This window comes from Agelaius phoeniceus, chromosome 2, assembly GCF_051311805.1.
Source record: "Agelaius phoeniceus isolate bAgePho1 chromosome 2, bAgePho1.hap1, whole genome shotgun sequence".
NCBI lineage: Eukaryota > Metazoa > Chordata > Aves > Passeriformes > Icteridae > Agelaius > Agelaius phoeniceus.
In genome coordinates this window covers 83,914,537-83,928,636 of record NC_135266.1, presented here as the reverse complement: position 1 = coordinate 83,928,636, position 14,100 = coordinate 83,914,537, and the positions used below count along the sequence as shown (strand labels likewise).

Here is a 14,100-nt window from a genome sequence, read left to right as displayed (position 1 = left end):
GGTGGGCTTTTGCTTCTCTCCTTGTGCTGCATGGGGCTTGTATGTGAAACATTTTTAACCTCTTGAATTTTTATTAGACACAGAAAGAATGGTACTTCTTTTTAGTGTTGTTGGCTCAGCCATCAAATAGATATATGAGAAATTTTATCTGCATGGGTTGTTTTTTTTTTTGTTTTTTTGCAGTGGTGAGGACTTAGAGGATTACATTTGGAGCTCATTTAGAATATACTGACATTTTTAGCACCTGAATATTATTGATCGTCTTGCATTCTGCCTTTATGAGTAGATTTGAAATAATACCAAGTCAATATTGTACCAAATTTCAAAATTAATATTGATTTAGAAATCAATAGTGGGACACTATTATTATAATCATTTTCATAAGAAATATTATTATTTGAAGCTGAAGTTTCTTAAATTATATGAATGCTCATTGAATGGTATTAGTTTTGACATTTTGGTTAGAAATTCATTCCTACAAAAATTGCCTTGAATCTCTTTACCAAGTGGGGTTTTTTTTTTTTAGTCAGTAAATTAAAATACTAATATTTAGTGCATTTGGCAGCAGTACATTTTTAAAAGTTTTCAGTGCATGTGTCAACATATTTAAATTACACTGTTTCTTTATTTGGCTTATAGTAATTTAAATAACCTATTTCTTAAGTCTCTGTTGCCCTTATGATCATTTTTAATGGAGTGTTGGGCTGCATCACTGCATAAATTTTGCTATCTTCAAATTCCAGGTCTAAGAAGACTTAAGAATATTATACTGAAGCTGAGCAAACATTTTTTGGTACAAAATGAAGTCCAAATGGCTTTTAAGTGCCAAAGGAAAAGAGCAAATCAGGGCTGCCTTCATTCAAAAAAGTAGTGGCAAAAATCACCTTTGGGGGGAACCTGCATTCACTATCCTCTCTCTGGGGAATGTGAGGCTCCAGCTTCCAGAGGACTAGTCAGACCACTAAACTGGAGGGGCTGTGAAATCAGTGTGGTTTTTTTTTTCCTCTCAAGGGTCTTTCACTTCCTCAAAGACAAGTAAAGGTTACTTGGGCCAGAGCAACCTTGCAGTGAGTGTGGTGCTTTGAAAGCCAGGTAGACTGTGGACCGGGGTCTCCTCTTTATGGATGCCCTGAGGATTGCTCAGCAGCAATCTTACACATCGACCTGCATACATTACTATGGTTTTTAGAGTTCATCACATAGAATCATTGAATGGTTTGGGTTGGAAGGTCCAAAAACCCTCTAGTTCCAACCCTCCTGCATGGACAGGGACACCTTCACTAGACCAAGTTAGTCAGAGCTCCATCCAACCTGGTCTTGAACACTTCCAGGGGTGTGGGGCATCCTCACCTTCTCTGGGCAACCTGCACCTCACTATCCTTACAGTAAAGGGTATTTCCAAAGGGTCTTCTCAATATCTAATCTAAATCTACCCTTTTTCTGTTTAAAGTCATCATGCCCTGGCCTGTTGCTATGTAGTCTTGTGAATTTCCCTAATGTATGTAAAAAGATTTCATCAAGTCAGCAGGCAGAATTTCTGCCATCTTGCTATTGAGGATGCTTCCCGGGTGAGGAGCTGATTTAGAATTTAGGAATGGGATAGTAAGACTGCAATCTAAAGACAGCATTACATTATACAAAGTGCAACAGTTTCAGTGATGGAAACAGGCAATGAAAGTGTTTTTCTGAGATGATGTTGGAGACCACAGACTGTTGTTTTGTTTTTAGTTTCTCTGACTGCCTAATCTTTTTGTTTATTCAATTTTGTTTTCATTCAGAGCTTTTTAGATGTAATTTTTTTTTGCTTAACTGAAAAATTTGTTCAGCATAAACCAGTGCCATTTTTGTCAAGAAAAAAAAAAGGATGATAGAAAAAATTGACCTTAACTTTCCATTTTATTTCAGAGTTCAGTTGTAAATCTGTAGGTGTTACAGCCAAGAGGCATTCAGGTATATAGAAAGATGAGTGGTGGTGTTTCCATCTCTGAAATTAAATCAGTGTTACCAGTAGTTCAGCTATATGCCTTTGGCTTGAAGAGCTTGTCTAGCAAGGCCCTTTAGGATGAAAAATCAGGTGTCACATGTAGAAGATTATGATGACCAGAGAACCTATGTTTGCTCTCCTCACAAAAAGATTCTGGGACATTAAACAAAACTAATAAGCAGCAGGTTGAAATAACCACAAGGAGAATTTTTAGCTGGTAGTAAAGCTGTGAGATTCATTGATAAAAAACACTGGGGATGTTGAGTTTTCATGAGTTTTGAAAAAGGTTAAATTAATGTAAAAGAAATTATCCAGGGCTATTATTTGGAAAAAAGAAAACAGTATTTTTGGTTCACAAAAGTCCAGCAGCTGAAAATGTATTCTGGTAAAAAATTGTGTTAATATTTTTCCTTTACCATCTGCTAAAGGCCACAGTTGGAAAGAAACCCAGACTAGATGGAGCCCTGGACTGGTTTATCACTTCATGTAGCTTTTATCTTCTAGATGAGCAAACACCTTATTCCACACATTTTAGTTCCGAGCTTCCCTATAGTGGGATCATTCTGGCCATAGGGAGAGCACTGTCTCCATTAGGCCAAGGGTGGATCTCTGTGTGAGCCACTGGGTGTTTGGTAGGGATGTGGTCAGAAGGTTGAGCAGGGCAGCTCCAGTGCAGGTCTCCTTGCTGGCTGGCTTGCCTTGCTGCCTTGGTGTGTGCCTACCAGGGGCCAAGGTTTTAATCTACTGAGCAGGGGTTTGTACTAAAGGTTTGTGACTGCTCTCTTTTCTGTTTCTGTTCCTGTTGGGAGCCACTAATGATCCCCTCCTGAAATCAATCACTGCATGTCAGGATGTGCAGGAGCTCACGGTAGTGCTAAATGAGCTCAACATTGCCAAGCTGCATTAATATTGCCATTTACCTGTGGTAATTGGCTGTAGACATATGGAAGATATTGAACTGGCTGGATTTCTACTCTGGATCTACTCTGTCAGTGTCTGTGCTTGGATGTCTCTGGGATTTCAGTGTGCCAATTTTAATGTAATATGATGTATCTTTGATGTCAGATTTCAGATATTAGGTTGGTGAATATTTTCAGCCAAGAGGTGTGTGTGTCTATATATATATATATATATACACACACTCCCAAAACCAGACACCCTGTGATAAAGGCATTCCAAAGACATTCCACCTAAAAGGACAAAAGGATCTCTTTGGATTGGCAAAAAGGCTTAACTCAGAGAGAGACCCAGCTTTGTCCAGGAAGTTCTCAGAAACAGAGTAGAATGCAGAAAGGATCCAAAGTCCTTTAAACAATAAATAAACTGCTTTTTAGCCAATTTTGTGTCTGGAGTGCAGTCTTACAGCTGAGTTTAAGGCCTTTAAGAAAAAGAAGGAGAGAGATTTTAAAAAAGGAAATGCTGATGCATCCTCTATTGAAACTGTGTGAATAGGAAGATATTCAAGCTTCTAAATATATTTTTCTTCTAAGAGTCTAAAGGCTGCAGGGACTTTTCCATTCCTAATTATATAGTGCAGTATGCCATCTGTTTCTGACTTACAACTTCAAAAATAGAACTTAGAGTCATAAATGAAACACAAGGAGAGGGATGAAGAGATGCTGTATATGATAAGGAAGCGCTCTGCTAATATTTTTACTGATGTTGTAGCCAGGCACTTGGGTTTTAAATTCAGTGACTGTTATGCAAGCCCTTTAATACACGGGCATTTCATTAAGAGGCTGTTTAAAAAGAAATCTGTGGGTAGCTAAAGCAGTAGCAAAGGACAAGCAGTGTAAATATCTTATGACAGTTCTGTGGCTGTGCTGTTGTGTCTCGGGTCTCAGCAAGATCGTATCTCTAACAGGGTATGGAAACACAGTCATTTCAAGCAATAACATATTCTGAAATTCAGAAGTATTTCCTAAAATCAGTTATTTCCTGACAGTTTGAGCTTCAGTCTCTGTTCTGGAAGTGAAATAAAGCTCAAAGTCCTCTGGTAGGACACCTGCAGATCATGGTGGTAGGACCTATAGCCTGCCTGGATGTGATCTGAAATTCTTGACTGCATTACAGCTGGCACTTTTACCTCCAAAACCATCACTAGACTCCTGGTATACAAAGGAGGTACTTCATTTGTACTTTTTTATTTCTCATGCAAACTTTGGGAGGGCAAGAAGTAGCACTTAGTGCTAGCCTGTCCCTGGATATGGGAATTGGAAAAGTGACTGGGACTGCCCTGATCTAGAGGGAGTGAGCTGGATCCTCACAGGCGGGCTTTTGCTGATGCTCTTCCACGTCTTTTACCTTCTGCCATTTAGGCAGGAATCCACTAACAGATCATTTTCACTTGAAAGGGTAAATAGCTATTTTCTACACCCAAAATACTGGAAAAATTCAAAGGAGTGAACTGTGGGGATAACCAACACAATTTCAGGTCCTCCTCCAAAATCTTATGGGGTTGGAGGCTGTGGGCTGAACTCAGGTAGTGTGCTGTAGGACAGACTGGGTTTCCATTATATTTTAGTTAAATCTGCACACATACTCAAATGAGAAACATTTTATGAGTTTTTTTCTTTATTTCAGTCTCTGGGATGATACTCATTCCAGTTGCTGATATGAATTGTGAGGCTGCACAAGCACTGCACTAGGCTTGAGCAAGCACACCCTGCTTTTTAGCAGGGCTTGTTAGCTCAGCTATCCACCAACCTTGGGGCTCCCTGGGCCAACAGACTGAAACTGGCTTGCCAGTGCAAGGGGAGAAAGCATCTGCCTGGGTGAATCTACTTAGGGAAATGCTGTGCAAGAGTTTCATTCCTGTCTTTGCACACACACAGCTGCCTTTGTGCTTGGTTGAGGTGATTGCCTTTTGACTCTCGCTTCTGAAAACTTGTTGCAAGGGTGAGTGCAGCCAGGAAGAGGCAGGAGACTGCTTTGCTTGGTTATCCAGTGTTTATGCTGAGTGTGCCTGGGGGCTGCAATGAGTTCCTCTTTGAGATGAGCCAAGAAAGTGTAGACTCTCCTCTGGAAAGCTGATTTAGACTGTAAAGAGAAGACAAAGGGAGCAGGATGCAGGTGAGGTTTTAATCCTACATTTATAGACTATGAAAGAAGAACCTCGTGGAGGTTGCACACAAAGAGCTGGGATGGCACCAGGCCAGCATCATTGGGGAAAAGCTTATATTTTATTGAATTTATTTCAGTGCAATAGATTAATGCCATTGATCCAGAGTCTTGAATTATGATGTTTTTCTCTCAGAAATGAAACATTGGGGGTTTAGTCCTTATTTAATTTTCCTCAGAACTAAAGATAATTCTGTTCTTAGAAGCATAGGTTAGATTCAATACTTCAAATAGTGCCTCTATGTTAAATACAGTTAGGTTTACTGTTTTATTGCACCAATATTTCCACATATTTTTAAATCAAAATTAATCCTAGGATTCAAAACTATTATTGCGTTTGGTTCAAATTCTGCTGTGTCATTTGTAAGTTACAAACCCCTCCCCCCATCATAAGTTTTATCAAGTAGTATTTTCAGTAGTAACCATGAGATTTTTGGAATTTGATTATAAATCACATAAGTGTCAAATTTTGAGTTAGGATTGGCTGTTGCCTTCATCAGACATTTTCATAAGCACTAGTTCCTCTCCAGCTTCCAGAGACAGACAGGAATTTTCTTCCACTGATAAATATTATCTCTTTGTTTTTGAAATAGACATAGAAGTAGTTTTACACTACTTTACAATGTCAGGAAGGGGTCTAAGAGTATACATGAATTTGCTACAGAAATTGGATCATGTCTCTAAGGATCATTATACATAAGGAAACTATGCCCTAAGGTGTATACATGTCATTGGTATTTAGTGTTAGCTCTGTATTCTGTGATTTTAAAGACAGGTCTGAAGACTGCTGTAGTAAATGTGATAGCCTTTATTCTGAATTCTTACTGGAAGTTTAAAAAAAAAATACTCCTCTTGGAAGGAAGTTATATGAGCCAGTATCAATATGTACATTTTTTACCCCATGTGCTGTAAATTCTAGTTATTATGGAATAGGAAGGGTGTGTATTGAATTAAAAAAAAAAAAAAAAGCTGGGGAAAGAGAGTCATCCTTCTTTAGCTAATGGAGTAGACATATTCTCTTAAGTTCAGATAATCTAATTATAATTATTTGCTGACCTCTTGAAGAAAAGATAATAATCCTTTCAGCTTGCAACCTAGCATCTTGTGTTCCTGCTTAAGGTGCTGTGCTCTTGTGAGTTCTGGAAGAAAGAAAATATCAACAGTTTTGTAGGGAAACTTAGGCTGAAAAGCTTAGACACTGGAGCAAAGGATAAAGAGAAAGTTTAGTGTTTCTTTTTCTGACCTGTGTAGCCTATCTGATATCTTCATGCTGATATATGGAGGTGTATATCTACTTGATATATTCTATAGTTTTGCACTCGTTCTCCCATTATAACTATTTTTACCTTGATTTCTATGCTCTGACTAAAGAATAAAGAAATTCCATATCAATTTAAGTTTTTCTGAGGACGCAACTTAAAAAAAAAAATCAGCTTTGGTTAGAAAGAATCAATGAATGCTGGCCATTCTGCAATGGAAAGTGTGGTAACTCTACTTTTGAAAAGCAGCATTGTCCCACTAATATGACTTAGCTGGAGGTGTCTGGATGATGAGTAAGACCTGTGGATTACTACAGGATTTAGTATCATGATGTTGATCCACGGAGTACAGATTATTCCCCTGTTCTTCAGTCTATAGTTAGTTCCACTTAGCTTTGCTATGGCAAGTGGGCTAATGTGTGTTGGCAGGACCATTTGGTCTTGTGGGGCTCTTAGCTGCCACACCAAGCTGCTTTGGGTTTCCCTTCAGGGCACCATATTGCACAGAACAAGGGAGCAGAATGATCATTACCAGTTGTCACCTACTATATGTCCACTAAGTGCCTAAGGACTGTACTCGTCTTCTTTACTTACAAGTTGACTGACTTCTCAAGGATGTCTGCAGTTCCTTGAAAACAGTAAAAATCAAACTCAGATGAATATAGTGAAATTTAAACCCTTAAAAATAGGGGTTTTTTTCTTAATATAAGCTCTTATCTGCTTTGAAGATAGCAACAATTGGTAATCCTCCGAGACCCTGACCTTCTCCCTTAACAAAGTAGCTCTGATATTTCTTCTGTGAGTTGTTTTGCATGATTGTTGCATGTGTTCTATATTTAACTATCCAAGGTCCTTCATATTGAATTTATACTAGAAAATTTTTGTAGAATATGTTCATTATGTTAAAGAACCTAGATAAGCTAGTGTGCCATATGAAGAGCTGCCAAACTCATTTTAATGTGTTACCTGTGCGGGGGGATTGTACAGACCTTAATCATATTAGGTGTATGCATAATATTTGAGAGCAGGCCTGAGGAGAACTGCTTGGATATATTGATGGATGAGAAGCTCAGCATGACCTGGCAATGTGCACTGGCAGCCCAAAAAGCTAAGATGTATGAGGTTCCTCCCAACCCAAACCTTTCTCTGATAATACAACCACTGTTGTCTGTATTGGTGAAACTTATAGGATCTCTTCTGTTGGGCTTGTGTTGTCTTGGATTGTGAGGCAGATCTTCTCCTGGCCACAGCTCTGTCACCATCTGAAACCAACTTACAGGTATAGGGCATATCCAGCAATAAACGAGAAAAGAAATCAAAAAAAATAAAATTTTGCCATAGATTTGGCACGTGAACGAAAAGCCAGGAAAATGCATTGGAGAGCTGCTTGCAAGGGCAGAGTAGTTCTGTCCCTAAGGGGTAAGACCATGCACTTAACCATCTGAAAGAATTTTCTTAAACTGGGTTTAATGACTTTTTTCACTATTATGCTTTTAAGTTTATTTTGTTGAAGCATGTGCATATATGTTCTTGAATATTGTGTTTATTTATTAAAAAATGAAAAATTCACCTCCTCATGAGTGGGGAAAAAAGCCTACAGGTGTGGAAAAGCATAGAATCATACTAGCATAGTTTGGTTTGGGTTGGAAGGGACTGTAAAGATTCTTTATTTCCATCATTCCCAGCTTTGGGCAGTGACACTTTCCATTAGACCAGGTTGCTTAAAGCCCCTCCCAACCATGGAAACTTATGGCATTAGAGTAAACCACCAAACCTGACCATTGAATGATATCTAGAAACTTTATGATACAGTATTCCTTCTCAGAAGTGAAGCATGAGCTTTATGTCCTTTCCAACTTTCACCAGTCTCAAATAACTATGTTATTTTTGTCATTTTGATTTGAGTTTGTTTGAAACAAAAGCAGCAGAACAAGAATATGACAAAAACCATCCTAAATTCTCAGAATTCTGAAAAACTTAAGTGTTCATTCTCCCTCCATGTGCTGACTCCTAATCAATATCCAGATCAAGTGTTCTTTTGCTGTAAAGAGTCACATTTAATAGTTGATTTTTATGTATAGACATATAGCAGAAATGGGAATATTTTTAGCAACCCATATTTACTTCACTGATTGTCCTTTCAGACATGCAGAACACATTCATTTACAATATGCCTTTTTCTTCTGTACCCAAAATACTTAGAGGCATCTCGCAACAAATGTAGTACACAAGAGCAGTAGAGTCTCAATTAATCTAGTTATTTTCACTTGTCCTCATTTGCAAAGAAAAGATGGCCCAGTAGTTAAGTCATTAGCCTGCTGCTTTGGAGATAGATTGTACTGTTCTTAAGTTGTAGATTTCCTTTCCAACTAGGACAAATCTGTCAGATAAGGAGAATGCAGCTCCATCTAACCAGGACATTGAGGGTGATTATATGTCCATCCTCAAATGCTTTACTTAATGTTCAAAGTAAGACACTGAGGGAATTTGATTGGTGTTCTAATAAAAAAGAAAATGCGATTACCATACAGCAGATCTTGTAGCCTGCAGTCAGTGTGTAAAACAAAGAATTTAACTTGAGTAAATTATTTAGCATCAAGCATTCTCTTTTAAATTGTCTGCTTTTTGTAGGACAGCATTTTTACTATGACAGCTTTTGTATCACACTATAAGATTTCTGTCAGAGCAACTGTAGTTGTCCTTACTATGGTCCATAGTAATAGTATGCAGCATGAGTGTTTCAAAGCAATTATATTGTTTAGTCAAAACTGTTTTAATGAAGTCTGTAAAGACAAATTATTGCTTATTTCTATTACTATAGTGCATGTAACCCCAGTTTATGAAGGAGGATGGTAGGTGTGAGTGATTGAGTAGACTCCAGTTTGAATCAGGTATGGCTTTTGGAAGGAGTGAGTGCTCTGTCTCATTGCTTGTGAAGCATATTGCGTTAAGTCTGTCATCTGGCAGACATGGATTTGATGATCCTTGTGGGTCCCTTCCAGCTCGTCATATTCTGCAATTCTGAGATTCCCAATGAAGTCATCTTCATTTTACAGCACTGCTGACAAAACTTCCTTTGGTCCGAAGTAACAGCTGAAGCATTCAGTGGCTCTGGTTCTTTGTTTTTCTTGTAGGGTCAACGATTGCATCTTGCGAGTGAACGAGGTTGACGTGTCGGAAGTGTCACACAGCAAGGCCGTGGAGGCCCTGAAGGAGGCCGGCTCCATAGTGCGATTGTACGTCCGGCGAAGGAGACCTATACTGGAGACCGTCGTAGAGATCAAGTTGTTCAAAGGACCGAAAGGTAGATAAGAAAATTAAAAAGGCATCCATTTTAAACTTGGTGTTTACCCTATCTTGTAGCTTAAATGGCATCTGGCCTTGTTGATTTGCTAACTGGTTGACATGTCAAATACTGAAATGTAGTTCATTTAGGCAGGTAGAACTTGAATTCATGGTTAATCTCTTCCTGAAATATAAAGGAGTTCAAGGAGCTGTGGTTTGCTTCATTCAATGTTTACTCTCTCCTTACCTTCTAAGGACACATGGAGATGCTATGTGGCAGCACATATACTACCTTTAAAGTTCCTTTACTCAGACCTTTGATTTAAGGTGCTATTGAATGTGGAGTTTCTGAATTCTTCCTCTTTTCAGAAGGTTTTTTGATTATCCAGCTTTCCCTCTCTACTTTCATTATGTTTTTTTCTAGTTATCTTTGGAGCATGGAGAATATCAACTTAGCCAGATGCACAGAAGAATTTTATTTTATTCTTTAACAAAATTATGTGGAAATCTAGCACAAAACCTTCACTAGTCTAAATGTGCTTTACTGCTTCCAGCAGAACCTTCTGGTTACAGAACAAAAAGCCAAATTCCTTTCTAGAAGCATTTTTCTTCATAGCTAATTTCTGGACAAAGAAAATGCATATTTTCATGGTACGTGTGAATAGAATGAACAGCAGTTAATTATTTTGACCCATAGTAGCTGTTTCATAAGCACATGTTTGAGATATATATATATATATGTATTATGAAATGAAGACATTTTTATGTCTGTTAATATATGCAGTGCACATGAGATTACTCTCCCTGTTTTATCTATAGTGAATAATCTGCAGCTTTTTCAGTGTTCTCCCTTACATGTCCCCTCATGTGAATATTATAGTATGCTAGGGCATAGTAGGGTTTTTGAATAGAAGTAGTGGAATATATTTAGTATATTAATGCATATTGTTGAGCTTGACCTCTAATACTCAACAAAGATAGTGCAACACTGAAAACAGTGCACTCTTTGACACTGCAGTGTATTTATTATGCTCTGCTCTTGGAGAAGAGTAAGATATATTTAAACAGGCATCTGATGGTAAATCCCTGAAAGTCTGGATTGTTGTGGTCAATTATGATGCTGGATTGTTTTTCTACAGAAGAGCATTTCTAATGGTACTTTGTATGCATGTGAATTCAGAGTAGAAGTGCAGGCAGTGTTTTTAAAGATTTGGAGTTAAAGTAAGTGTGTGATGTGATAGTCATTTTGAGAGACCTAAGGCTAAAGAAACTAAAATTAACTTGTCCTTTCTGGTTGTGATGAAGCAGTAAAAATTATTCACCGTGACCAAATTTTTGCTACATTGTGAAAACGGACAAGAGAGGCAATCATTATCTAATAATGGGTTTGCATCGTGTTTGTTTTGAGTGTATGCCCGAAACTATTTCTTTTTACAGTTATTTTCATAAAACAGAATGGATACCAAAAAAGTGCCTTTTAGGGAAAGCTAAAAAACTTTTGCTTCTTATTGCTGCAAATATGATTTTGTATCTGTATTCTTATATGAAGTTTACTACAGATAAGTGCTATAAATAATAAATTTTATTGTTAAGTTGAATATCTTTTTTTATATTTTCACTTTTATAGAAACAAGTTAGCTGAAACTTGGATAGAAAATAAGTTGATGGACTAGTTTTGTGCAAAAGCCAGGGGTTTTGCCTTCACAATTCAGGCAGTAAGGAAGCCTACTTTATTAGGCTTCCTGTATTCTACAAATAAAAAAGCAAAATGAAGAAAATAAATAATATATAGTTGGGATAAAAACTTTACCAATACTATTTTTAATATCTAGAGCATTTTTCCTTTTATTTTTTTCAAAATCTTTCATGAAAAAATTATCTATTGAAAGGCATCAAACTCTTAGCAGTAGTTGAGAATAAAACCCGTGACTCTTGGCTGTGATGCTTATCTCCTCATATTTCAGGTGATTATTTAGTTTGTTAGTGAACTATTATTAATAGCGAACTATTATTAATGATTTTTAGATTATTAGTTTATCTGTGATCTGCTCTTTCACCCCATTATTATGAAACATAAGAACCACTTAGTATTTATATAAACAGTGTTTCTTACTTCTCAGAGTGAAATTGGGATGTTTTGGTGTCCAGAGGAGGATCTGAAAACTAGCATGGTAGCTTCCACACCATTCCTTCTTTCCTACTCACAAAATTAATAAAGAAAGTAAATCTGTTTTTTAGATAAGAAGGTTGTTCCATACCAAAATTGGAATAGCAAACATCTTTTCAATTATTTTCCTGTCTCTGTCAGTATATAATCCAGCATTTACTAAGTTCATTCCTTACTGCCCTGAGGATTCACCACATGAAAGCAAGTCTTGGCATCCCTAATACCAGGTAAACTCAGAGATCCCTAACTAGCCTATGTGTAGTAGATTATATCTTTCAGCACTTGAAGTTGGTAAAGAAGGAAATTTGCAAGGCTTTATATATAGAGGTCCTTTTAATGTCATCTGAGATATTCAGGATGAGGGCTTTTACAAGTTTAGACCATAGAGGTTAGTTGAGTTTTTTTAATGGGCATTTACTTTTGTTGCTAGCAACTACCATATAGAAGACATTGATTAATTTGCTGAAGGTATTTTAAACATCACATATTCAATAAGCACTGTCTGGAGATGCCTTTGAGGGTGTAACAGGGGGAAGGGCATGCTCTTGTGCTGCCAGGAGGTCCCTTCTAAATGCACATCCCCATGCAGTTGTTCCTGTTGTTTTACAAAAAGGCTCTCCTAGTGTCATATGTGCTAAACGTGTAACCCTTTAGTTTTATTTTTGGGAGCAGAAGATGTAAACAAAGACACAATGAGTTGTGTAATAGGAAAATCAAGGGTTCAAAGAGCGCTTCAGCTGTGTAGACATTTAAAGCTGATCATCACTTTGACACACCTGATTGCAAATGCTGGCAGATAGCCACAGTCTGTGTCTTGAAGGTAATTGCTAACTGTCATCCTTGCAGGCTCTTCCTCTCTTTCATGTGCTTGGGAGATTGTCTTTTGTATGCCTCTTGCATGTCTCTTCAGGCAGGCATACAATTCACAGCGTGGCTTTGCAAAGGATTGAGTGGCCAACAGTAGATGTTTTGTTTCAGTCACTCCCAGGGCACTGCAGATTTTAGCAGCCAGCATCTCTACAGTGGCTGACAGCTGTAACAGAGGAAAGATATACTTGCAGCTTTCTTATTTAAATCACTGGAATTTAGACACTACTGAAAATCCCGTCATTAAGTAATATGCTTTTCTTGGTCTATATTGAAACAAGACTAGCAGTAATGAGAATGGATTGCACATGCTGCAGTGTTTGCTCCTGGAGAGCAAAATGCAGGCACTCAAAACAAAGCAGTTTAATGGTGCTGTCTGCTTTGTAATATAACTTGTGCATTAGCTTCCTGTAAGACCCTGCAAAGGTATATGTATGGGCAGTGGATTGTGAACTTCAGTCGCTGTTCAGGGGTTCCAGTGCTCTCTCCATTTCATTGCATTTGACTGAAGGATTTTAAACCAAAGTAGTTTCATTGACCTCAAGATTTTCATGCTGTCCTATCACACTCCAAATATACTTTTACTAAATCCAGAAGCACTGAGTAGTGTGATGATGCACAATTAGTATGCTGATGTACAAGTGGTAGAAATTAAACGATTCATTTTAATTTCATTTTATAAATGATCTCCTACCATTAGAAGAAATATATTTTTAAATGTATTCCTACCATTTTAGAAAATTTCTGGCAGTGAGAAACTTGGGTAAACACAGAGGTCATGTAAAATATTACCTGCATACTTGCCTACCCAGCTGGTAATTTAAGCTCTGATATAATGTACTAGAAGGGGGGAAAAAAAGGGCAGAAAAATAAGGATTCTTGTATCTACAGCACTGTCGGATCAGATAATAAACTTCTGACCTCACTTCTGTAAGAAATGTAGTGTCTTAAAAGATATCAGAACTGCAGAAATGAAGTTCAGGGTATGTGAAGCAGAACAGCTGAGTACCAGGAAACTTCAGAGGAAAATTGTTGGACTGAAAAACACCCAAAACAAAAGGAACAACATAAAGGGCAGCTAATTTTGCTATCTGGCTATTCTGGTGGCTTGAGTATAAAGTCATAGAGAAACAGGATTACTTTCCCACACCCTTCATGATAATAGTGCCTATCATCATTACAGTATTTGAGCTGTGTCAGGATCTTGCCGTGATGACTGGAGCTGCCCTTCTGTTCATGATGTTTTAGATGAAAGGCTCTGGGCACACCAGCAGTTCTCTCACTTTTTGGTTTCTAAAAGCATACTTTTTGCTCATTCCTGATGAATTCAGCCCGTGACACATTCTTATGAGGTCCACCTCACACAGCTTTGGGCACTAAAACATGTTTAGGGGCACTGAATTCTCTACTCTTTCAGC

The 14,100-nt window shown here is 37.8% G+C and overlaps 1 protein-coding gene across 29 annotated transcripts in view; it reads left to right on the top strand.

The window, feature by feature from the left end:
• DLG2 (discs large MAGUK scaffold protein 2) overlaps positions 1-14,100 on the top strand; it is a 983,885-nt gene that overhangs the window by 673,334 nt on the left and 296,451 nt on the right. For all 29 annotated transcript variants that reach the window (XM_077174030.1, XM_077174027.1, XM_077174034.1 and 26 more), the window contains one exon: positions 9,498-9,667. In XM_077174030.1, the coding sequence (XP_077030145.1) occupies positions 9,498-9,667 (170 nt within the window). The remainder of the gene's footprint in view (positions 1-9,497; positions 9,668-14,100) is intronic.